This window comes from Octodon degus, unplaced genomic scaffold, assembly GCF_000260255.1.
Source record: "Octodon degus isolate 3935 unplaced genomic scaffold, OctDeg1.0 scaffold00088, whole genome shotgun sequence".
In the NCBI taxonomy this organism is placed as follows: domain Eukaryota; kingdom Metazoa; phylum Chordata; class Mammalia; order Rodentia; family Octodontidae; genus Octodon; species Octodon degus.
In genome coordinates this window covers 3,992,972-4,018,174 of record NW_004524664.1, presented here as the reverse complement: position 1 = coordinate 4,018,174, position 25,203 = coordinate 3,992,972, and the positions used below count along the sequence as shown (strand labels likewise).

Genomic DNA, 25,203 nt, shown 5'->3' with positions numbered 1-25,203 from the left:
TTTTTTCTCCTCCCAAGGAGAAAATGTTCATGCCTGTAATCTCAGCACTCTAGGAGGCTGAGGAAGGAGGATTGCCTTACCAACTTAGTGTGACCCTGTCTCAAGAAAATAAAAACACAACCAAAAAACCAATAGTCTGTGGATGTCATTCAGTGCAAAGGCCCCAGTTCAGTGCTAAGTACCAGGAAAAAAATAAGAATGTTTATGGGAGTGAGACACTGCCCACCTCATGTCCCAGGATGGCCAAGGGACACAGGTCTTCAGGCCACACCAACTGCAGTCAGAGGAATCACAGCACACCTGCTGTGGGTCATCTGTCATAGGTCGCTCTCCAGGATCTACTCAAGGCTCCTCCTGCAGCTCAGTTGACACATATACCTCCTGGGCCAAAGAGGCAGCTGGCTGTGGGGACCTCCAGCTGGGTGCAGGGTAGGGGCTGTGCTACAACTGGAGGCCTAGCCAGGGCTCTGGCACCATTCTCAGCCTTTCCTCCATGGGCACAGGTTTCTGTAGCAGAGACAAAGCCCTGCTTTGTGGCACACATGGCACACAGGAGCCTCACAGCCAGAAATGGAAACTACAGCTTTTCCACTAAGCATAACCTCGCCCTCTTCAACTGGCCACCAGACTCCTTCAAATCTGGATGGGTGGGAGGAGCTGTAAAACCTCAGCCCATTAAATCACTTATGAGTTGCAGGTTCTTGGGGAGTGGAACATGTGTGGAGACTGCAAGTCTCCCATTCTATGCCTTGAATCATGGGGTCCAGGGAGTCCAGCCCTCGTAACTGCTGAAAGGGGCAGGACCGCATTCCCAACTACCCGAAGTGGCCCTACAAGCAGTTCTGGACATACTCACTCACTTTTCCCTCCAAATCCAATTCTAAGAGGGGGGAAAGAGAGGTAGAAACAACCCTCCTCTAACTCAAAAGTGTCCTTCCAATTGGTGCCTATCTTTTGAAAGGGGTGTGATACCCTTTGGCCTCTGCCAGGCAGCTTCAGTCAAGCCTCAGCAGTAAGATTGCATACTCGCAAGGGGAGGGAGAGGGAAAAAAGGAGGAGCTGGCTTTCCTGGAAGCTTATTAAATCAACTTTCCAAGGACAGCCAGAAACTCCAGGCCTCCTGGTCCCACAGGAGCCTCTACAGACTGCTAGGATTGCGCTTAACTGGGGGAGGGGCTGCCAACGTGCTCATATGTGCGTGCACACACACACATTACAGCCGCACACATTCCAGCACACGCACGCATTACAGCACACACGTGTTACAACATACATTTCAGCACACATGCATTATAGCACATGCACACATTACAGCATACTTATACATTACAGCACACACAAAACACACAATTACAGCACATACAATATGCACATTACAGCACACACATTACAACACACACATATAACACACATTACAGCACATACACATATTACAGCACATGCACATTAGAGCACACATTACAGCACACACATACATTATAGCATATGCACACATGCAATTACAGCACACACATAACGTACATTATAGCAAACACGTATAACACACATTACAGCACACACACATGCACACATTACAGCGCACACATATTATAACAGACACATTATAGCACACACATTACAGCATGCACACATTATAGCATACACATATAACACACACATTACAGCGCACACACACACATCATAGCACAAACACATTCCAGCACACACACATTACAATAGTCTTTTTAAAAGGGAAGGGCTCTTAGTGTGAGCAGGGTGGTGGGTGTGGACAGATCCTACGGGTATAAATTATGATTCTGAGGACAATACCAGCACTACCGTCAGCAAGGCCGAGATAATACAGTATACTTTATGTTTGTAAGGTTCCTTCAAGTTTCCAGAGCATGAAGACAGATCCACCTTTATGAGGTCACAACCACAGCCATGCTCTCTGACATGGCAGGTCTCAGGGAGTCACTTGGATATGCTGAGACCGAGGCCACCAAACTTTCTCCACTGATGCATCGCAAGACACGAAACTGCATTTCCCTTACCATGTGGGTGTCCTCTGGGGTCCCAAGAAAGTGGGCCAAGGGTGGCCACCGATGGCTCACTGCCTGTGGAGCGGGCACCAAGAGCTCCGCACACACGCCCGTGTGCTCTCACGATGGCCTGCTGAGCACTCGTTCATCTCTGACAGAGCACATTTCCAAGAGCCAAGAGTGAGTGAGAGGTGGACAAATGGAACCAAAGGCAGTCCAGGGAACACACACTGAAAGACTCAAGCAGGAGCATTCACAGCAGCCTTACTGCTAGTGGGCAGACCTGTCTGTGACTGCCATGTTGGTGTGCCCCCCAAAGGTGCCATATGCTGGAAGCTGGTCCCCAGTGTGACACCCTTAAAAGGTGCTGAAATTGTTCTTTTTTTTTTTGATACAGGGTCTCACTATGTAGTGCAGGCTGGCCTTGAACTCAGTGATCTTCCCGTTTCAGCCTCCCAAGTGATGAGATTACAGGAATGCACCACCATGCCTGACAAAGCACTGAAATCTTTCAAGAGGTGAGGCTTAGTGAAGGTCATGAGGGACACTGCCTTCTGAAGGGTTTAGCTGAGTTAGGATCTCCACTAATTCCTGTGAAAGTGAGTTATTACAAAAGAGACATAATGAGATTGGGTGTAGTGGCACATGCCTGTGATCCCAGCACTCTGGCTGAGTGTTCAAGGCCAGCCTGGACCATGTGGAAAAACCCATCTCAAGAAACAAAAATCAAAAGAGCTAGACCAAGCTGGGGTGATGGCATCCTCCAATAATCTCTACACTTGAGAGGCTGAGACAGGAGGATAGTTGAGTTCAAGGCCAGCCCAGAACACACAGAATGAAACCATGTCTCAAAAAAAAAAAAAAAAAAAGAGGGCTGGCAAGATAGCTCAGTGGTCTAAAGTGCCTGCTTAGGCAAGCATGCAGGAACCTCGGTTCAATCCCCAGCACCACATGCAATGCCAGCCCCGCCCACAGGGTGGGCTGAGCTGACCATAAAAAAAGAATAAAGGAAACATTTTTAAAAAATAAAATAAAGGGGCTGGAGAGATGGCTCAGTGGTCTAAAGCACCTACTTGAAACAAGCTTGGCAAAGCACAGGGACCGCGGTTCGATCCCCAGCACCACATGCCAGCCAGACCCGCCCCCTGGTGGGCTGAGCTGGCCACACACACACACACACACACACAATAAATAAATGTAATAAATAAAAATAAATAAATATTAAAAAAATAAAATAAAATAAAATAAAATAAAAATTTAAATAAATAAATAAACTTGAAAAAAAAGAGCAAGCAAAGTCTGTCCCCTCCCCAGGTATAACTCCTGTCTTGACTTACGACCCTGTCTTGCGCGCGCGCGCGCACACACACACACACACACACACACACTGGCATAGCTCTGCCATTCTGTAATGCAGACCTGAGGACCTTTACCAGCGACAGAAGAGATACCACTCCCCTGTCTTGGATGTCAGTCTCCCACACCATGAGTAAATAACCCTTTCTTCTAAGTGGCCAGAATCTGCTATTGTGTTATCAAAACAGAAAATAGACTAAAGCAGTGCCTCAGGAGACCAGCAGCAAGCACGCAGACATACACCTACCATATGTTTTGTGAAGTCCCACATCATTCACAGCAAATCTGTGATGACAAGAGAGGGGATCAGGGTTCATCTGCGGGCAGACTGCAAAGGACATGGGGGAAGAAGTTCTGGGGAATCGAGAATGTTTTCTATCTCGACTGAGGTGGTAGTTACGTGGGGTGAAAACATTTATATCCAACTATACACTTAAAAGCAGCCCATTCTGCAGCATGTGAATTACACCATTTGCAGATGATTTTTAAAAGATGGAGGTTTAGTTTCAGTCTTGCCTGCTATATAGCAGGCTTACCAGTCCTCCCCTACTTGTGTTCCCTTCTCTCCCGTTCAGTCACTCCTGGGTCCTTATCAAAACCTCTGGCCACACCCTCCCATTGCCTTTTCTACTTCTTCCTAGGCTGGATTGAGTAGAGGCTTCAATGACACCCTCCCCTTCCTCCTCCACACCCCAGCCCCTGCAGCAGCACCCTCTAGAGTCCCTTATGCCTGTCCCCCCCACAGACCCCCATCCTGCCCACAAGTGTCTGGACCCCAGATCCATTTACCAGTACCAGATCTTGTACCATTTACTTCTTCCACCCTCCAGTCTCAGGCTGTGAAGTTTGTTAAGAGAAAGTTTTTAAAAAGGAAAAGAGGAAGTGCTTCAGGTCCACGACAACCCACCCTGAAGCCTGCCAGGCCCTCGCTGCTCTGGGACTCCTTTCTCAGCATGCACACAGTGGCTTAACAAACTCCCTTGGCTTTCACTATCACCATGTTGCTTACCCCCTCACTCACCTCATCCCATCTTAGTCTCTCCTCACCCAGAATCGTCATACAACTTGTTTTGTCTTTTAAATCTTACAACCTCCACTGCAGTTCTCAATCTCACTATAACTAGACACTCAAAATAACTTCCCAGGGCTGGGGAGATAACTCAGTGAGTAAGTGCTTGCCTGGCAAACGCAAGGTCCTGAGTTTGATCCCTAGTACCACCCCACACACACAAAAAAACCCAAAACTTCCCAACTTCCCAAAACTTCCAAGCACCAAATGGCACACCAGTATACAAATGCAGGTCTGCCTAACTCCTTCCTCCCATCCATCCAAAACCAGTTACCAAGTTAATTTTCTGAAAGCTGGATTATGTCCCTAAACTTCAAGTTTTCTAGCATCTACCTATTTAAGTATGATTTCCTTAGCCTGGCTTTAAGTCTTCCATATGCTCACTGAATGCATTTTCTTGGGCCTTATTTCCCCCAACTACCTACTCGATAAGCAAACTGTTCTCCATGTATCTTCTATAGCCTACCTCTGGACCCTGGCTCAGGCTGCCCCCTTGGAAATCCTGCACTCCCCGATTCCATGCCTGGATGAGAGGTCTCCAATCCTCTCTATCCCTGCATTCTCAATGCACTTTACCTCTGCAGTGTAGTCTCTACCACTCTCTCCCTACCTGAATAGACAGCATCCTATGTGGGTCTCCAGCAGGCTCTAGCGCCAATCTTGTCTTTAGTCGTAACTGAAAGCAGTAAGAATTTGCCCACTCCAGCTGGTGCGCTTCCTACCAAGTTTTGCACGATCTTCCCTGCTTCTTCCCATAATCCTACACCCATCATTCCTGCAGGTCCCCAAGAGCCACCCAGAAACATGGCCACCCACCACAGACACACCAAGTCTTCCACTTGCTGCTTTCCACCCTTCTCTGTGACCAGTTGCCCTACCCATAGGCAAAAGAAATGCCCAAACACTAATTCTCAGAGTTCCTCAAAAGCTGTACTGGTTGCTGTCCCTGTAATCTTCACAAGGTATGAAAATTCGCAAAACTCAAACTCTATGATCAATGGGCCAGGTCTTCCTGTTACTAATAATATTTGCATTTATAGCACATGATAGGTCTCCACAAAAATCCCTAAAACAAAACTTCTCCAAAGCAAAAGCTCACCATGCCCCTAAACTGGGCCTGTGCAACATAGTCAAGGAAGGCAGCATGGGAGGTCACGACTGTCCACCCTTGTAGGAGCTGTCTTCAGAACCACTGTCTAGAAGCTGCAGGCCATTACCAAGCTCCTGCATCTTTCAGTGTCCTCAGATCCAAACCCTAAGCCTTCTCCTCCATACCATCCAACCCCACATTACACAATTCCTAGATCAACAGGACAGCACTGGGGTCCCAGTCATGTTCTTGCCTCAGGAACAGAAAAACATTCAGCACACTAAGCACATTATCTCTGGCAAATGAATGTCAGTCATCTTCATGACCCCAACCTCTGATGCACTTGGTTAGGTTCATATCCAGATCTCTCAGGCACCTTTCCCACAGGGAAGAAGCCCTCTACTCAGCCTGGGAAAGAAGCCTCCCAATTGATCACATCACCTCTGTCTACATTCCCTTGTGCCAGTGTGGGCTGACCCCAAGCCTGTCAGCTTACCTTGTTCAGATAAGGTCGGGGCCGGTCTGGCAGTGCACAGTGTGGCTGTGACCAGCACAGCCCAGAAGAGGAGGCACTTCCAGCTCCACATCCCAGTTCTGCAGTTAGAAGTTGGTGACCAGGTTCCACACCTCCATGGATATTCCACCTTGATCTTCCTTCTCCAGCTGACTCTGGGGAAAGCAAAAGTCAAAAAGTGAAGAGGGCCTGGAAGGGGAGAGGGCAACAGGAAAAAGAAGCTAAAGCACATCACATAGTCACCTGCTCTAGAAGAGCACTCAAAACAACAACTGCTCTTTGAGGAGCAGTCACTGAGCCCATCCCAACCTGACCAGGGCTATGGGTCTCAACTAGACCGAGGGGTGTTTCCATTGACATTATGTTTGGTTCTGGAATGTTCTCCCACAGACCTGTGTGTTAAGAGCTTGTTTCCCAGGCAAGTGCTTCCAGGGAGTAGCAGAGCCCTTAAGAGGTGGGGCCTCATGGGAGGTTTTAGGTCATGGGGCCAGGGAGATGGCTTAGTAGAATAAGCACTTCCCTGGCAAGCACAAGGGTCTGAGTTCAATCCCTGGTTCCACCAAAAAGGAAAAAAAAAAAAAGAGAGAGAGAGGTTTTAGGTCAGTAGAGGCAAAACCATTTAGGCATAGAAGGAATGGCAAGAACCTGGTCTCTTTTTTTTCATTTGTGGCTGAGAGGTGAGCAGTTTCTTCTGCTGTAGACTCACTGTGGTGTGCCAACTTGACACAGGCCCCAAGCAATAAAGCTCCCAAAACTGTAAGCTAAATGAATCTTCCCTTTAAAAACGTTAATTAGGGGCTGGAGAGATGGCTCAGTGGTCTAAAGCACCTACTTAGAACAAGCTTAGCAAAGCACAGGGACCGCGGTTCAATCCCCCAGCACCACATGCCAGCCAGCCCCACCCCCTGGTGGGCTGAGCTGGCCACACACACACACACACAATAAATAAATGTAATAAAAATAAATAAATAAATAAATATTAAAAACGTTAATTATCACAGGTATTTCATTGTAGTAATGGAAAGCAAACATAACTTGATTCTCCAACTATGATTTGAGGGCAGACAACTACAGGAGGATTTGTGCTAGGGAGTGAACAGCCTCCGGAACCACTCAACCTCTCCGCCACTCTGTGGATGAGGGCTTCACAAAACCCTACGGAAAATGGAAGCATAATGATGACTCCAGATCGTAAGACTTCATTCTCTTTAGGGCATTCTATCCCTCTGGTGAGGAATGCAAAGAGATGAATTGAGAACAGGCCAAGAACAAAGAAATGGGAGCCAAGTACATGGATAACTAGTTAGTAGCTTCAGGACTCAAGGAACATGTTGACCCTATCTGGACGTGTATGAAAGGAGGAAGCTCAAAGGCATGATCTCCAGGGTTTTGTTTCTGTTTTTACTCTGTTGTGGTGCTAGGGATCAAACCCAGGGCATTGCACATGCTGGGCAAGCACTGCACTGCCAAGCCACATCCCTGGTCCGCCAACGTTTTTTCTTTTTGCTTCTAAAATTATATGGGGGGGCTGGAGAGATGGCTCAGTGGTCTAAAGCACCTACTTGGAACAAGCTTGGCAAAGCACAGGGACCACGGTTCGATCCCCCAGCACCGCATGCCAGCCAGCTGCGCCCCCTGGTGGGCTGAGCTGGCCACACACACACACACACACACACACACAATAAATAAATTTAATAAAATTATATGGGGGCCAGGGAGATAGCTCAGCAGAATAAGTGCTTGCCTGGCAAGCGCAAGGGCCTGAGTTCAAGCCCCGGTCCCACCAAAAATAAAATAAAATAAATTATATGAATCACAGGCATCTCTAGTTCTAGCAGCCTCACAAACAGCTTACTAGAACCTCTGAGTATATGCAGGTCCATGAAGTAGACCTCGTTTTCACTAGCACTGGAAGGTGACAGCTGACATCTGCTGGAAGACAGTTCAGAAGTCAGGACAGGATGGGAGCAGAAGGTCCAACTACATGGTCAGGCAAAAGAACTGAATCAATGATGGTTCATGAGTCCCAAGCACGGTGACATTCCAGACCCTTCTTAGGTCTGCAGTGGGCAAATTCAACATGGCTCCCTAGGGTCATAAAGAACAGACTGCTGCTGCGTGATACCAGGGAACAAGATCTTCTGGGCACCGCCCAGGCAATGTGGGGTGACCACCTCTGGTTTCCAGGTGGCTTCTGGCCTGAGTGCTCCAGGGAAGTACCCAAGTTATTCAGAGAATCTGCTTCCTAGGACAGACCCTCATGTGGTACTGTGCCCACCTCCCTGATGAGGCAGGGGCCCTCTGGAATGAGTCAGATGGCTGGCAGGAGACCCTCAGCTTTGTTCACACATGTTACGCTAGTGGGAATACATACACACCACCATCAGCTTCTCCTAAGATTTACTGATAACTTTCAATGTCTTCAAATTAAAATTGAAATAAACATTTCTTTCATTGTGCTAAATTTAGGACCAAAATGGAAGGAATATTTATTATGTGTCAAGGCCTAACTCATAGGTACACAAACATGACTGATTCCTTACTATATTCTGGGGGATCAAAGTATAGTCAATCAGGGCTGGGGGATAACTTAGTGGCTTAAGCTCCTGCCTGGCAAGGTCATGAGTTTGATCCCCTATACAAAAAAAAAAAAAGGTATGGTCGACCTTCAAGCAATAAAGAACTTCGGCTAAAGAAATTAAACACTTTGCTGGTGGACATGAAGCTGGTAAGGAAAAGGAACATCAGTATTCAGATCATACAGGCTTTCAGGATGGCAGAATGCAAATAATGGGCCAGGCCCATCTAGGGCTGAGGATGTGACTCGGGTACAGAGCTTGCTAGAAAAGTGACATCTGGGGTTTGATCTCAGCACCTTTCAAAACAGTAACAACAAAGAAAGATTCTATCTGATGCAGACACAAAATGATTCTGATCCCATCAAGAAATCAAGTGGAGGGGCCGGGGAGATGGCTCAGTGGAATATGCACTTCCCTGGCAAGCGCAAGGGCCTGAGTTCAATCCCTGGTTCCGCAAAAAGAAAAAAAAAGAAATCAAGTAGATAAAAACAAATGAGTGAATACTGGTTTGTCAGCCTTGATTTTCCACTTCTCTGATGGACAGAAAGACCACTGGAAGCAGCCCTCAGAGGACCCAGGATGGAGCATGGTCTCTAGTCTTGTACAGAAGCAGTGCTCACTAAGGCATTTCTAAACCATGTCGCTTCATCCCAAAGATACACCTAACTGATGCTGGCCTATCACCTGAAAGGTCCCACAGTACCTGCCAGACTACTGAGTAAATCCTTAGTACCCCAAAAGATAAGCCAGAAGGTGAGATCATCCTGAGATGATTAAGCTTGGTTTCAAATGTAGCAGACAGGTGGCTTTCACTGCTACTCACCCATCACCCTGTTCCAACAAATCTGCCCACCTCCCTGCAGGGGAGGGGCAGCTGTGGAGTGTGTGTTTTTAGCCCCATGACCAGTGTACTTCAGACTAATTTGGTAGCTTCCCTGTGACTCAGTTTAAAAAAAAAAAAAAAAAAATGCGTAAAAGTCAAGCTTCACATTTATAAAACAAGGATTCTGAGCGTACCAGGCCTTCTTGCCCCACCTTTGGAGAGAAGGCAAGTGGCATACACCCCACTGCACACACCTGCAGAAAATGCAAGGACTCAAAACACCAGTCCACATGCTATCTGGGATCCTGGGGACTGCCACCTCTCCTTTTTCTCATTCTGATTAATGAATTCTTAAAAGCCCTTAGGAACAGCCTCCTTCCTTCACTGTCGACAGATGTGACCTGCAGCCTCGCAGGTGTGCACAGCAGCTTCCCCAGAGACCCTGCAGCTGGTTCTCTTTCCGTCTCTCCAACAGCAGCAGCCAGGGACGCAGGGTTCACAGCCCCACCTGCCTGGGTGGAGAGGTCCTCAGTGAGGAGCGAAGAGGGGAACTTGATAGCTCAGTTTTCACACTGCAGGACAGGGCTCAAGTATTTGCCCTGCCTACATCCCAGGTGGTTAAGAGGACTCAACAGACAGGGTGTAACAAGTGCTTACTGGGGCAAGCATATAACTCAGCTGCACCAGGGCCTGTCTGGCAAGTGTAAGGACCTGACTTCAATTCCCAATACCAAAAAAAAACACAAAGTGCTTACTGTCCCCTCTCTCAAGAGCTCATTCGACAAAAGGTGCAGTGTGTCAGAAAGGAGCAGCTGGACCATACAGCCCTGCATGCCTCTTCACTTCTGAAAGTACAGATTCTGGGGCCAGGGAGATGGCTCAGTGGAATAAGCGCTTGCCTGGCAAGCACAAGGGCCTGAGTTCAATCCCTGGTTCCAAAAACAAAAAAGATTCTACGAATATGAAATCTTGTCCAAAAACGAAGCAAGGAAAACCAGCTCTTGCATTGTCTTCTTGTTCTCTTAAGGTATCAAATGAATTCCTGTCGTTTTCCAGGTCTGACCTTACCATCCTGGGCCAGTCACTAAACCATTCCAAGCTTCAGTTCCCCACTTGTTGACAGGGGTGGAAATATTTGCCCTTTCCACATCACAAGTGACAAGATCAAGTGGCAAAGGGGCCTGTCCTCTCCTCTCTAAAATGCTCATCAAACCTAAGGAGTTACATCATCCTCCATGACACTCAGATTTTAGTAACTGGTGACAGGTGGACACAACCTTCCTACTCTGACCTTCCTAGGGTACTTTGCACCCTGCACTCTCCTCTTGCTGGCCTATTTAGCCACATGTATCTCTTGCACACTTGAACTGTGGCTCCTGCAAATTGGGATGGGTCAGATGGAAAAACAGCCACTGAGCTTATAAACCTAATATGAAAAAGAGAATGTCATTTTTTTTTTTTTTTTTTTGTATTTTAGGGAAGGGTCTACAGGGTGTTCAAGGTGTTATTACTAGATCAGACTTGTAGTGATCCGCCTGTTTACAGCTTCCCAAGAGATGGGATTATACGCACACGCCACCACGCCCAGTCTCAATTGCCATCTCAGTGCACCCAGGGGGTAGGGCTCGCAAGGCAGGCCCTGGGATTGAACCCCAAAACCCCGGCCCCTGTTCCTGTTTGCAGGTGCTTTAATTCGCTGAGCTATTTAGCCGGCCTGAAAAAGAGAAAGTTATCCATCTCGTTACTTTTTTTATATTGAGATGGTGTATGTGACTCTCCTAGGGTATGTCCTTAGCATTCATGAGGCCCCCCCAAAAGGGTCTTGAAAAGTTTTTCTTAAATTTATGTATTTGGTACAGGGTCTCACTACACAGCTCCGACTCACAGTGTTCCTTCTGTTTCAGCCTCCCCAGCGCTGGGATTACAGGCATGTGCCATATGCCCAGACTCCATGGTGGCCTGCTCAGCACACCTGGAGACAGGGCCAGCCCAGCATGTGGTGCCGGGGATTGAACCCTGGTCTCTGTATTTGCCTAAGTAGGAGCTTAGTTTGCTGAGCTATCTAGCCAACCCACTTACCAAGTTCTTAACTTGCCTAGGCTAGGGGCTCAAACTTGGGATCTCTCTACCCTGGCATCTCCAAGTGTTGGGATTACAGGTGCACATCATGGAGCCTAGCTTCATGTTATATTTCTACCAAACAGGGCCTGAGGCAATTTCTATGCCTCTATTCAATCAATGTCTTCCTCCTTTTGCAATGGGCTGCATCCTTCCTATTGAAGCCCTAACTTTAGAAACTGTCTCTTTCATGGACCTCCTAGCTGGAGAATCCCATTCCTCTGAATTTCCAAAACATAGAGCCTCTCCCAGGGCACTGATGTCCCCTTCTATGGTTATTACATCCCTTACTTGCTTCTTTCTTATCAAACTTCAGCTTCTTCAGAACAGGGTCTGAGTTTAACTAATCTGTGTCAACAACTAGAATCTAGGCATAGTGGGTACACCTATAATCCCAGTGCTGGGGAGGCTGAAGGCACGAAGATCACCAAGAGTCGGAGCTGCACAGTGAGTCCCTGCAACCCAAATACACTTTAAAAAAGAATAGGGCTGGGGAGTTAGCTCAGAAGCATAAGTGCCTCCCTGGCAAGCGCAAGGTCCTGAGTTTGATTCCTGGTTAAAAAAAAAAAAAAAAAAAAAAAAAAAAAAAAAAAAAAAAAGAATACAGAATGAGCCAGGTATAGTGGCATACGCCTATAATCCCAGCACTTGGGAGGCTGAGGCAGAAGGATTATTTGTAGTTCAAGACCAGCCTGGGCTACAAATTGAGCTCAAGGCCAGTCTGTACTACAAAGGGAGACCCTGTCTCAAAGACACACATGCGCATGTGCACGCGTGTGTGCGCATGCGCACACACACACACACACAGACTACAGAATGAAAATATCATTAATAAAGCCACGGCTAGTACCTGTTGAGACCACATTCTATTCCAAAGTATACCAAGTATGAGAACTTTCTTAACATCTTAGTGTCCCATGAACTGAGAAAGTGACACAAAAAGCATGAATCCCTTTTAGATGGGAATTACAACTTATTTAACAGAAATGGCAGGGCAAGTACTTTAGTCAACATTTGAAAAAAGGCAGCTCAGTTTACAAAATTTTAGTTGGCCCAAAGGAAACGCTACAATCATACCTTGGTATACTGAACTGCTTTGAAACTCACAGAAATTTAGTACTGACACACACATTTTGATGCAATTTTTTTTTTTAAATGTATTTAGTACAGGGTCTACAGGGTCTCACTACACAGATCTGACTTGTAGTGATCTTCCTGCTTTCAGCCTCCGAAGTGCTGGGATTCTAAGCGTACGCCACTGATGTGAAAATTTTGTTCCACCATCCCTGGTTTGTTAGTTAATCTGTGTGCAAGCTACAGCTTGTGGTATCGATTGCCCTGCTACCCTTTCCAGCCAAAACAACTTGGTATTCCTCGCAGCTTCTGGAACTAATTAAGGATGAGTACTAACCTACTATAGTAATTGTTTGAGTCTCTGCAAAAAGTGTTCAAATGTCCTTGCAAGTGAAAGGTGAATGTAGCATTAGCAAAATGGGAAACACTAAGCTGGTGGGTCACATCTCCTAGTCCTGAAGACACATGACTGTAGTAGCATATCCTGGAGTTCTTCACTCAAGAGAATACTACTTACTTGGGGCAGGCAGGGAAACCAAATAGCATGGCTTCTTCAGTGTAAGAGGTGGTGGGGAGAGAGGAGACATTCTGTTTAAGACAGATGTAACCTTGGGAAAAAACAAACATCTTAGTCCTTGTCTGGTATTTAATCCACTCTGGCAAAACCAGAACCTTCTCTAAAGCTCTACATCTGGACTCCTACCAGTCCCTGGAGCTTTCAGACCATTTACAGAGCTCTGGGGAAGACAAACACAAGTCAAATTTCCCAAGAGGAAATTAAATTGATCTCAAGTGATGTGAAGGAGGCACTTTTAGAACAAGGTGCTGGAATCAATTCTGTCTGACCCCTTTTCCTCCCAAATCCACAGGCTCAAACTTCCGAGGAAGCTCTTTAACAGCCATTTTGATAAAAGATTTTAAAAATGGAGTCAAGAAGAGAGCCTTTGAGAAGCTGGATGCTAAAACCCCAAGCTCACCAGGCAAATCTGTATTTCAAGAGTCTTGTTTCAGGTCAATACCTCAAATAAACAAAAAGCATACACTATAAGCAAAACCCATGGATCTGCCTGCTTGCCTGCCTCCCCTGAGTGGACATCTGCCTTCCGATATTCAGTTCAGTTTGCTTGCCCTACAGTGATTAAAAATAAAGCTAGCCCAGGCTCAGGGATGCCTGGATGTATTCTAATCCTCTCCCCTAAGGAGGAAGGACTAACATCTGCGATGCTCCCGCTCTATTTCTTCCTGTCCCTTCTCCTGCAGCCCTGAGGGCACCAAATGGAACTTTCTGACATCCTCCATGGCTAGAGGCCAAGGAAAAGCAGCACACCAAGGGTGTCTACTCTGGAACCAAGGAAGTGGTGCCCACTTTAGTCAAAACCCCATTGTGAAAATACTCCCAAAAGGGGCATTTCTAAGGGCAAGGTAAAGCACGCAGTGAAAGTGCACGTGGTGGAGCGTCTCTCCATCCGGATAACCCTCATTAAAAAGCTGACACCCAGCTATGACTAAGAGGAAAAGCAACAGATATTTCAAGGAGCTCATCTCTGATGCGGCACATAAACATCCCAGCTGGAGGCGGCTCAGCCCTCTGTCCCCAGACACCCTGCGCTGTGAGGGTCAGCAGCAGCTCTGGAGGTCTCCCAACCAACTGGGGGCAAATATGGAAACAAGCCATTAGGGAAGGAGGCAGTCGCGGGGACCGAAGCTGGGCCACGGCAGAGCATGAGGCCCTGGGTCACGGAAAAGGAAGGGAGCTGACCCAGGCGTGGGGTAATTAGCCAGACTGAGCACGTCCCCGGGGGCTCCGCTGCTTAGTTTTTAAACAAGCCACAGAGAGGAAATCGCGAGCGCGGGCCAAGGGAGGAAAATGGCCACTTTCTGCTCCACATTCTCAAGGAAAAGGTTCTGCGATTTCCATGGTATTCTAAAAAAAGCACCGGTCCGGAGGCGCAAAGGGCAGGGCACATCTGGGGAGGAAACAGTCACCTTAATTACCATGTCTAGAGAAAGTGTGATTTCATTACAGCCTCCAAAACTACCGCCCAAAGAAAGAAACCAGAGAAGTGTTTTCAATTTGAAAAGAGACTGGAAAGGAGAAGGTGAGAGGGACCCATTCTCCCACTCTCCCACTCACTCTCCCAGCGCACCGCAACCCTGGGCTGATTTCCTGCCTCACGGAATATTCAAAAACAACTCGACCTGCCACCCCCACCCTGCCTTCAGACCTGTGGCCACTATTTAAGTTTCCCAGTGTTATAATCCCCCGCGACCCCCTAAAAAACGCTCGAGCGCCCGGGGCAGCCACCGCCTGGCTGGCTCCAGGACGGTGGGCACGGACCAAGGACGCCCGACCAAGGCGAGGGTGGGCCCGCTCCGGGACGGAGCTCCAGCTGCAACTCAAGTAAGAGAAAGCAGCGCTTTGGTTGTCCCACAAACATCTGTCAGTGCCAGTTCTGGGCCAGATCCACGAGCCCAGGCCACTTCCAGCGTAGGAAGTGTTCGTAAGCGCCACCCCTCCCCCACCCCAAACCCTGCCCCTTCTCCGGAGACGACTTTTCCCCCACAACAGAGAAAGCACCCCAACCACCAACCACCAGCAGTGGAGACTTAATTAGTTTGGTGAGAACCTACATAACTTGGGATCCAAGATAACTTTCTTTCCCTCCCCCACCCAAAGCCTCGTCTCCAAACCTCACGGCGAGAAATTTTAAGGGGGGAGGTGGTAAGGACAAGTTACACAATTCCAGTTTTAGTTGGGGGAGGGGAGGGGAGGAAGAAGGATGCTAATGTGGCTGCGGTGTACCCGTGTGGGGTGAAACGGAACCAGATGCGGCTTCCACATCTGGGAAATGGGGGTGGGGTGGGGGGGAGAAAGGCATCGCAGAAACGCTTTTTAAATGGGCTAGTAGCTTCTAGGGCCAGAAAACAGCAGCAGACCCCCAGCTCCATCCTTACAGAAGGTGTCTCACAAGGGTCTGCACACTTTCTGAATGCCATCTACAAAGTAAACTTCCCTGTATGTGGGTTTTACACTCTCCATTCCCCCCGCCCCTCGGCATAACGAGAACAGGCAGTGGGGTTCTGGACCGCAAAAGCAACCTGCGCCCCTGCAGACTGACCGCACCGGACAAAACCTCACCCTTCCCCCACCCAGGACCGATTTGGAGCTGGCGGCCCCCGCCCCCGCCCTATACCCGGGCTCCACAGCAGACGCCCGGCTTCCCCAAACTTCCGACCCGCTGGAAACCGTCTACGCGGAACATAACCCCCTCTTGGAAAGCGGATTCCCTGCTCGCTCCAGGAGAAGGCAGATCCAAGATCCAGCCTTTTGGTGACGACACCTCTTTCCAACCGACTCCGAGGCAAGCGGACCTCCCTCCGCTGCCTCCCTCCTCCTGCGCCCCACCCCCCCGCGAGGACCCCAGACTTTGCCAGAGGTGAAAGATACTTGGATACCAGTTTTTCATGTTGCGCCAAAAGCTGCCTGCTGGATTGGAATAAATCCTCACCAGGGACAGAAGAGATGCAGTGGTCTGGATCACAAACACGCGCGTACACAGCACACGCACACCCGCGCGCGCGCGCCCCACCTCGCCCAGCTCCCTAGTCCGAGTAAACTGCGGGCCTCTCTGCCTCCGGGCTCACCGCGGCCCGGCGTAGCCCTGCCGGCTCTCAAGTGCTAGTTGGCGGAAAAGTTGGGCGGCGGGAGGAGCTGCGGGAGGGGCGGGGGAGGGGCGCCGGGCGGGCGCGGGGCTCCGCGGAGGGCATGCGAGGCGGGGCGGACAGTCGGGGGCTCCAGGCCCGGGACGCCGAGTCCGCCGGGAGCCGGGGCCGCACTCTTACCTCACTAGGCGCTGCGGTGCCGCCTCTGCAGCGCTCGCCGTGGCTCGGGCGGGTGGGCGGCTGCCCGAATCGCCCGCTCCGGCCCGTAGTCCCCCGGCTCAATTCGGGTCCTTGCCGGATCGCGAAAGCCCTGCGGCCAGCTCTCGACTCCCGGTGGTGCTCGGTGCTCGTCGCCTCCAGCCCGGGCGGGAACAATGGAGCCAAAGCTGGTGCCCCGGAGGCGGGGCGGGGGGGAGGGCGCCCGTCCGCCGCCCCGGGTCTGCAGACCTGGTCCCCCTTCTCCAGAAGCCGGCAGCGTTGCCTCACGCTCCTCGCAGACTCCGCTCCATCGCCGAGCGGGGCCCGGCGCCGCGGCGCTCCCGACTGCAGCCCTGGTGCCGCCCGCCCTGCAGGGCGCTCCTCGGACCGGAGAAAAGTCCTCAGCGGCCGCCGCTCTTCCAGCTGCGGGGAAGGCGAGGTCGCCGCAATGCGCTAAGCACCGTCCCTCCTGTCCGGACGCTGCCGCCCAGCTTCGGGCACAACCCGGATCCCTCGGTGCGCCGCGGTTGGTTCAGGGTCCCAGCTCCGCTTCCGCGCCCACAGCCGCTGCCACTGCCGCTACCGAGGCCCCGCGCCGGTACCCGCAGGAGCGCTCGGAGCGCTGTGCGCCGGCGAGGCGCGAGGGTTCGCTCTCCCTCACTCCCACCCCGCGCTGGTCCCACCTCCTCCTCCTCCCCCTGCAGCTGCCTGCTGGGCCTTGTAGTCCCCGAGAAGCCAGAGTCGCAAAGCTGCCCAGCGCTCTGGCTCTTCCCCGAAGTCTCTGTTCCACGCTCCTGCCTCTACGTCTGAGCACGGCAGGAGGGCGCCCGAATGTCAGGCCGTGGACGCAGCAGCTATTTGCAGGGAGCAAGGGGGAGAGACGCTGGTCCTAGGCAGGACTCGGCAGCAAGAGCTGTGTGTGCCTCCGGGAAATGCTTTTCTCCCTATAAATCCCACTTTACCCATCTGTTGGGGGGGGGAGGGTAATCTCTACTTTGTCAGGAGTTGGAGAGTAAATAAGGATTTGACACATAAATTCACACTTGATTAATACAAACCGCTTTTATTCTTGAGTACCACAGGCCCTTCCCCCAATCGTACGTATCACATTTGAGACACAGAACTTGGGTTTTGCAGTCAATCAAACCATCCTGCTAGCCTAGTCTTCCCGGGAATGGACTGTGCGAATTCTGCAGCACCCTTTGGGGGCCCTGGGAGGCTTCAGCCTGCAGTGAATGTTTAGAAAGCAGAGAATGGCAGGAGCAGAGCGTTTTGTGGTTTGGAAATTAAGCAAAGCCCACTTAAAGCCATCCGGGTCTGGCCCCTCAGAGTGTCCTCTAGTGCGACTGTAATCCAAATGAACATGAGTCCCAGGGGAGCTTTGGAAAAATACAAATTCTTTTTTTTTTTTTTTTTTCCTTTGGCTCTGAAAATTTTATGTCCATTTGTCTTGAAAAAATAAAAGGATTCTCAAATACATATCATTATTTTGAGAGATAAATTTAGTTATTGTAAAACTGATATTTAAACACAAAATTTTATGTTCCTTCTAGAAAGGAAGTTGAAGACAAAGGTTATAAAGGATACGGAGGATACATATATAATGGAAACATCCAAAATACAATTTTCGATAAAATAATTTAAACATATTAAAGATAAATTAACCTGTAAAGAGAAAATGACTCGTTTTAATTTTTGCAACTCTTGTCTTGCTCTTTCTTCAATCTGTTTATACTGTCCTACTTGGTCTGCCATGATTTTTTCCATGTCACTTTTGAAGAGTTCTACTTCTTCTTCCAAGTTCATTTTATCTTCTTGTAGCATTTCGTATCTCTTTTGCAGAGATAACAACTCCTGCTGGAGAAGCTGATTTTCTCAATTCTGTTGGACACATGTGGAACACGAGTTTCCAGTTTTGTAGCAAGGTGATCAAACTTATGCATTAGTGTATTAAGTAGAAGAAGCACTTCAGATTCAGTAGATGTTGAATCTCCATCAAAACAAAACTCTCCATTTTCCTTCTCATTTAATATAGTTTTTCTCAGTTTAAAAACTTTCTTAAGCTCAGTCAGCTCTTTTATTAATTCATCATTTTTCTTCTTTTCTTCATCCAGAGATTGTTTCAACTTGTTAAGTTTCTTCAACTGCACCTTCTCATCTTTAGAATTTTGTAGAGGTTTCAGTTCATACTTGGCTGGCGTAAAGGAAGGGTGGCATGGCAGAGGGGCATCGCAGAGGAGAAGGCAAGCAGCAGCAGCAACAGCAGCAGGAGCAGCAGCAGGTGATAAGAAAAAAATACAAATTCTTAAGCCTGCTTAGAAGCCAGGAGTGGAACTGTCCCAGGAAAAAACAAGAATCTGTATTTTTCTCTAAGGCTACTGGGTGGCTGTGATATGAGTCCAGGCTGGGCTTCCTGGTGAGGTGAGTAGGCCACACTAGATATTCTGGCCACCACACATGAACTTCTTCCCTCCCCACCCCCCTCCCACAACAAGGGAATGAACTTTTGCTTTTGAACAAAATCAAAATGATTTTGCACTTGACAAAATCAAGCCAGAGATACATGTTGAGTATCCTCTACAAGGTTGTCATGGAAAATTCAACAAAGTTTGAGCATCAGCAAACCCAAAGTGGTACACAAATACAAGTCACTGTATTCAGGTGTAGTGATTGCAAGCTTGTAAACCTAGCAGTCCAGAAGGCTAACAAGGTGGCAAGTTGGAGCCCAGCCTGGGCAACTTAACAATTTTGCAAGATCCTGTCACAAAATTAAGGGACAAGAAGATAGCTCAGGTGCATAAGAACCAGTCTGGCAAATGCAAGATCCCAAATTCAATTCCCAGTACCCCCCCCCAAAAAAAATACCCATAAAAAATTAGCAAAATTCAAAATGGGCTGCATGCCCTTTTTGGCTAGAACCATGGAGGGTGTCAAAGGGAAGAAAAGAAGGTTCCTTCTGTGCCAGAAACGCTTAAGAAAAAGTGAAAACATTTCACAGAGCTGAAGGTAAAGCGCTTGAAAACGAAGTTTGCCCAGCTGACCGAGGCAAGGAGGAAGCTCATCTTTGAAAAAACCTGCCACTATCATAAGGAGTACAGACAGATGCACAGAACTGAGATCCAAATGGCTAGGATGGCGAGAAAAGCTAGCAATTTTTATGTCCCTGCAGAGCCTAAACTGGCATTTGCCATCCAGATCGGGGTATCAATGGTGTGAGCCCAAATTTCCTCAAGGTGTTGCCTTCCTAGCTTCTTTGCCTTCACTAAATCTTCAATGGTGTCTTTATTAAGCTCAACAAGGCTTCAATTAACATGCTGAGAATGTGGAGCCATATATTGCATGGGAGTACCCAAACCTGAAGGCAATAAACAAACTAATATACAAGTGTGGCTGTGGCAAAGTCAACTAGAAGCAAACTGCCTTGATTTGATTGCTTGATTTCTTCATTGCTTGATCATTGATTGCTTGATCTCTTGGTAAATATGGCATCATCTGCATGGAGGATCTGATTCATGAGATCTATATTGTTGGAAAACGCTTCAAAGAGGCAAATAACTTCCTGTGGCCATTGAAGTCATCATCTCCATGAGGTGGAATGAAGAAAAAGACCTCTCATTTTGTAGAAGATGGAGATTCTGGAAATAGGAAAGACCAGATCAATAGGCTTATTAGAAGGATGAGGGACTGGGGATATTGCTCAGTGGCATAAGCACCTGCCTGGCAAGCACAAGGTCCTGAGTTTGATCCTCAGTACCTAAAAAAAAAAAAACTAAAATAAAAATAGAAGGATGAACTAAGGTATCCAACAAGGTATTTTTATGACTTGGTCAGTTAATAAAGTAACTGCTTCCAAATTGAAAATAAATAAATTAAATGGGCTGCATAAGTAGCTCAGTGGAAAGACACTGGTTTCAATCCCCAGTATCAAAAAATACTACTGTAAGTTATTGCTAGGACCAGTACCCTCATCCTTGCCCCCTACCTCAACTGGAAAAGTTGTGGAATCTTTAATTTTGAGATTGGACCACTTCCTCCAAATATAAGAAAAGAGTCTCAAATAATTCTCTCTTTGACCAGCAGGTAAAAGAATAGTACATGACATAGTAGACACTTCAGAAATGTTTGTGAGAGGCCCCTAGGTTCCATCCTCAACACTTATAAATCAATCAATCAATCAATCTGGGATATAGCTCAGTACAAGGTCTGTTTCATTCCCCAACATTAAAAAACAAACTAGGGTGGCCGGGGGTATGGCTCAGTGGAATAAGTGCTTCCTTAGCAAGTGCTAGGGCCGGAGTTCAATCCCCAGTTCCACAAAAAAAAAAAAAAAAAAAAAAAAAAAAAAAAAACTAGGCATGGTGACATGTGCTATAATCCTAGCACTCAGTAGGCTGACAGAAGGACTGCTGCAAGTTCAAGGCCAGTCTGTGCTACATAGTGGGACCCTGTCTCAAAAAAGACAAAAAGTCAGACAGCACAGTGTCGCACACCTGTGATCCGAGCACTCAGGAGGCTGAGGCAGGTGGATTGCTGTGAGTATGAGGACAGCCTGGCTATAAAGTAAGTTCAAAGCCTGTCTAACTTGCATAATGATGTAATTTTTAGACCCTGTCTAAAACAAAGCAAGGGGATTCTGTCCGCGTTGGAGGGGTCGGGCTGCCTGCCACTAGAGTTGCCTTGTCTGCTGTGTGACGTGGCAAACCCAGATCCTTAAAGTCGGAGCTGGGTGCTGCCACACCAGGCGCCTGCTCCCAAATAGTTCTTCGCCCGGCTGCTGCCAGCCTGCGCTTCTCTGGACGCCATCGGCCCGCTATCGTCCAGACCGTCCTCCCTCCCCAGCAGTTCTCTCCTCCTCTTTATCCGGACTGTAGAAGGCGAAGGCCCAGCTTGGCACGGAGCCCTTTCCGTGCCCATCGCAAGTGCCACCGCCGCCATGGGCCTCACCATCTCCTCGCTCGTCTCCCACCTGTTCGGCAAGAAGCAGATGCGTATCCTGGTGCTTGGATTGGATGCTGCTGGCAAGACGACCATTCTGTATAAACTCAAGTTAGGGGAGATAGTCACCACCATTCCTACCATTGGTTTTATTTATTTTTTAAAATTGATTTATTTATTTGTGTGGGGGGGGCAGCTCAGCCCACCAGGGGGCGGGGCTGGCTGGCATGTGGTGCTGGGGGATTGAACCGTGGTCCCTGTGTTTGCTCATTTTGTTCTAAGTAGGTGCTTTAGACCACTGAGCCATCTCTCCAGCCCCGCTACCATTGGTTTTAACGTGGAAGCAGTAGAATATAAGAACATTTGTTTCACAGTGTGGGATGTTGGTGGTCAAGATAAAATTCGGCCTCTGTGGAGGCATTACTTCCAGAATACCCAGGGTCTTATTTTTGTGGTAGATAGCAATGATCGTGAAAGAATTCAGGAAGGAACAACTGCTGCAGAATATGCTTCAGGAAGATGAGCTGCAAGATGCAGTGCTGCTGCTGTTTGGCAAACAGGATTTGCCAAATGCTATGACCTTCAGTGAAATGACAGATAAATTGGGTCTTCAGTCTTCCAAACAGAACATGGTATGTTCAAGCCACTTGCGCTACACGAGGAACAGGTCTATATGAAGGACTGGACTGGCTGTCAAATGAGCTTTCAAAACGTTAAAGGAGGGCTGGTGAGATGGCTCAGTGGTCTAAAGCACCTACTTAGAACAAGCTTAGCAAAGCACAGGGACCGCGGTTCAATCCCCCAGCACCACATGCCAGCCAGCCCTGCCCCCTGGTGGGCTGAGCTGGCCACACACACAAATAAATAAAATTAAAAAAAAAAAAACGTTAAAGGAAGCTGGATCTGAAGCCACAGACACTAGAGCCGGGGAGATGGCTCAATGGAATAAGCATTTCCCCGGCAACGGTTCCGCCAAAAAAAATAAATAAATAAATTTAAAAAAAAAAATGAAAACACAGACACTAACCTCAAACACCTTTGATAGAATTGGCTTAGGCTTGTTGCAACAAAATTAGTTTGTATCTTGGTTATTAAACAGTATCTGAGACTGGTTTGGGCAGTTTCAACTTATTTTGTTGCCAATTATTATTTACCAAGTACAATGTTGTCATTTAGCAATATGCTTGGTTTTCAAGAGATTTTCCTTGGGAAAAAGGATCCTCTCTTACCTTTAAGCCTAAATGCCTGGACAGAGCTATTGTGTCACCTTTAAATCATTCTGACTATGTTTTGAGCCCACAACCAATAATGTTTTAGAAGTTACCTCCTTGGCACTTCACTGATTCCTTTATCATTCCTGAGACAGTCTGCTGATTTAAAAATGTAGCATTCCATTTGTATTTATTTCTGTCCCTTGCCAAAAAGATTTTCTTATGTTGCTCTTACCAGCCAGGGAAATGCTCCAAAACACTACTCAGCTCTCTTGCACAGAGGAACTTAGTTCTTCCCCCATGAGCAGCTCCCCGGTGAAACTTCCCTTGGTGTGGTTTGGATTTGCTAGCTGGTTCTGTGCTGGTTGCCAAGAGTCCCTGTGGAGGTAGGTTTTCATACTCAGCAGATTGCCTTCCTTTATAGTATATCTTTCTTTCTTTCTTTTTTTTTTTGTAGAACTGGGGATTGAACTCAGGCCCATGCGCTTGCCAGGGAAATGCTTATTCCACTGAGCCATCTCCCCAGCCCCTATAGTATATCTTTTTTATGTCGCATGTTGCTTTTGGTATCAGCCTGACTCTTTGCCCAGTATATATGGTTCTGCTGATATTTTGTTGTTTATCAATGAACATATCTTTCAGAGTTTTTAGAAGACTCATCAAACGCAATAATTTTTCTTCATAACCCATTTGGAATTATTCCTAATAAAATGATAAAATGTAAAAAATAAAATAAAATAAAACAAAACAAGGGGCCGGGGAGATAGCTCAGCAGAATAAGTTCTTGCCTGGCAAGCTTAGGGTCCTGAGTTAATCCCCAGTACAGGAAAAAAAAGAAAAAAGAAAGAAAGAAAACAAAAAAATGTATTACTGAGTGTCCAAAGAGTAATAGTCAATAAATATTTGTTGAAAACATGAATAAATAAAAAACAGGAACTTATTTACAGAATAAATAAACCTCAAGCACTGTTTATAGGGTGACCCCTTCTGAATATATCCTGCTGCCCTTCAAGTCTTCAGCTCTTATTTAGGTCCCTGTTATCTTCCCATTGAAGCTCCCAAACTCAAAAAGTCCCTTGAACTCCTGCTGGTTTCCTGGTATACTCCCTGACTGGATACATACCACAATTTCCTTACTGTTCTTTTTACTCATTGCCTTTTCTCTCCAGCTAGTTTTTTTTTGTTTTTGTTTTTATATTTTAGGGAAGGGCCTACAGGGTGTTCAGGGTCTCACTACTAGATCAGACTTGTAGTGATTCTCCTGTTTATTGCCTCCCAAGTGCCAGGATTACAGGTGTACACCACCATGCCCAAGTGCAGGGGTGGAGAGGGCAGCATGGCAGGCCCCAGGATCGAACTCCTAGCCCCTGTGCCTGGTCGCAGATACTTTGATCCGCTGAGCTATTTGGCTGTTCCTCTCTGACTTGTTTCTAAACTGTTCTAGATGCAGCATCCCATTTATGCTCAGGACTACTCAGGAGATTTTTCACAAACATGTATCTGTTTGTGGTTTTGGGAGTTGGTAGGTGTGATAAAGCTGGGTAACCAGAAGAGGAGATACAATCTGAAGGAACATGATTTCCAAAGCAAGCAAAGGAAAATCAAGAATTGAATGTTAATATTCAGACATTATTTTTTCACTGTGCTCCTAGAGTACAGTGTATCTATTGCCCTTCATCAGAATTCTACAATGGGTTTCAAATCCAGCTCTAGGTAGTAATGTGGTTCAGTTGCAGAGCACTTGCCTAGTATGAGGTCCTAGTCCACCAATTAGGATCTTCCCCCCAAAAAAGCCTAATGATAGGGCCGGGGAGATGGCTCAGTGGAATAAGCACTTCCCTGGCAAGCACAAGGGCCTGAGTTCAATCCCTGGTTCCACAAAAAAAAAAAAAAAAAAAAGCCTAAAGAGGAAGCATATTCTTATATCTCCTTGATTTAAATAGAAAGAAAAATATCTAAATTTGTGTCTGTCTGGTGTTAAGAGATACAGGCCCACTGCTGAACAAATTCCTTTAGAGATTTAGATTTAGCAAGTGGCCACTTGCCAGCAGCCTCTTCCCTGAGAAATGGGAATAAAGAAGGTGAGGGACCCACAGAACTTAAGGGCCACTCACAAATACAGCCACTGCTCCTAAATGATCAAAAGTCAGTTGCTTGGCCAGGGAGATAGCTCAGTGGCATAAGTGCCTGCCTGGCAAGCACAAAGTCCTGAGTTTGATCCCCAGTACCAAAAAAAAAAAGTCATTTGCTTTTATTCTTCCAGCCACCAGCCACTGCCTCCTCTGTGCTGATCCCCAGCCCCTGCTCTTGCTGAAATGCAAACCCTCCACTTCAGAAGGGCCCCAGAGAAGAGGGGGAAAAGTGTCTCCAGGCAGCCCTGAGCTGCTCCAGGAGAAAGGGGTCAGTCTCAGCTCTGCCTGCCTCAGGCCTGCTCCCAGGAGTCCTGGCACCTTGGCTCTCTACACAGAAATGTAATCTTTCCTCTGCAATAACAAAGAGCTGGGAGGGTCATGAGGATTTGTAGGCCCCTTGCCCTGCCAGCCAGTTGTCTG

General features: G+C 47.6%; 1 protein-coding gene and 1 pseudogene across 10 annotated transcripts in view; one reads left to right on the top strand and one right to left on the bottom strand.

The window, feature by feature from the left end:
- The window catches only part of Fgfr1 (fibroblast growth factor receptor 1), a 57,999-nt gene extending 40,888 nt beyond the window's left edge, over window positions 1-17,111 (bottom strand). For 3 of the 10 annotated variants that reach the window (XM_023721993.1, XM_023721995.1, XM_023721996.1), the window contains exons 1-2: window positions 16,488-17,108; window positions 6,033-6,205 (exon numbers count right to left, since the gene is read on the bottom strand). In XM_023721993.1, coding sequence (XP_023577761.1) covers window positions 6,033-6,123 — 91 coding nt within the window. In that variant the 5' untranslated portion in view covers window positions 6,124-6,205; window positions 16,488-17,108. Of the gene's footprint in view, window positions 1-6,032; window positions 6,206-16,153; window positions 16,253-16,487 lie in introns of those variants that run through there. The other 7 variants (XM_023721990.1, XM_023721991.1, XM_023721992.1 and 4 more) reach the window with 4 other exon arrangements.
- Window positions 17,112-21,400: 4,289 nt separating this feature from the next.
- On the top strand, window positions 21,401-22,157 carry LOC101587719 (annotated as a pseudogene).
- Window positions 22,158-25,203: the final 3,046 nt, after the last annotated feature.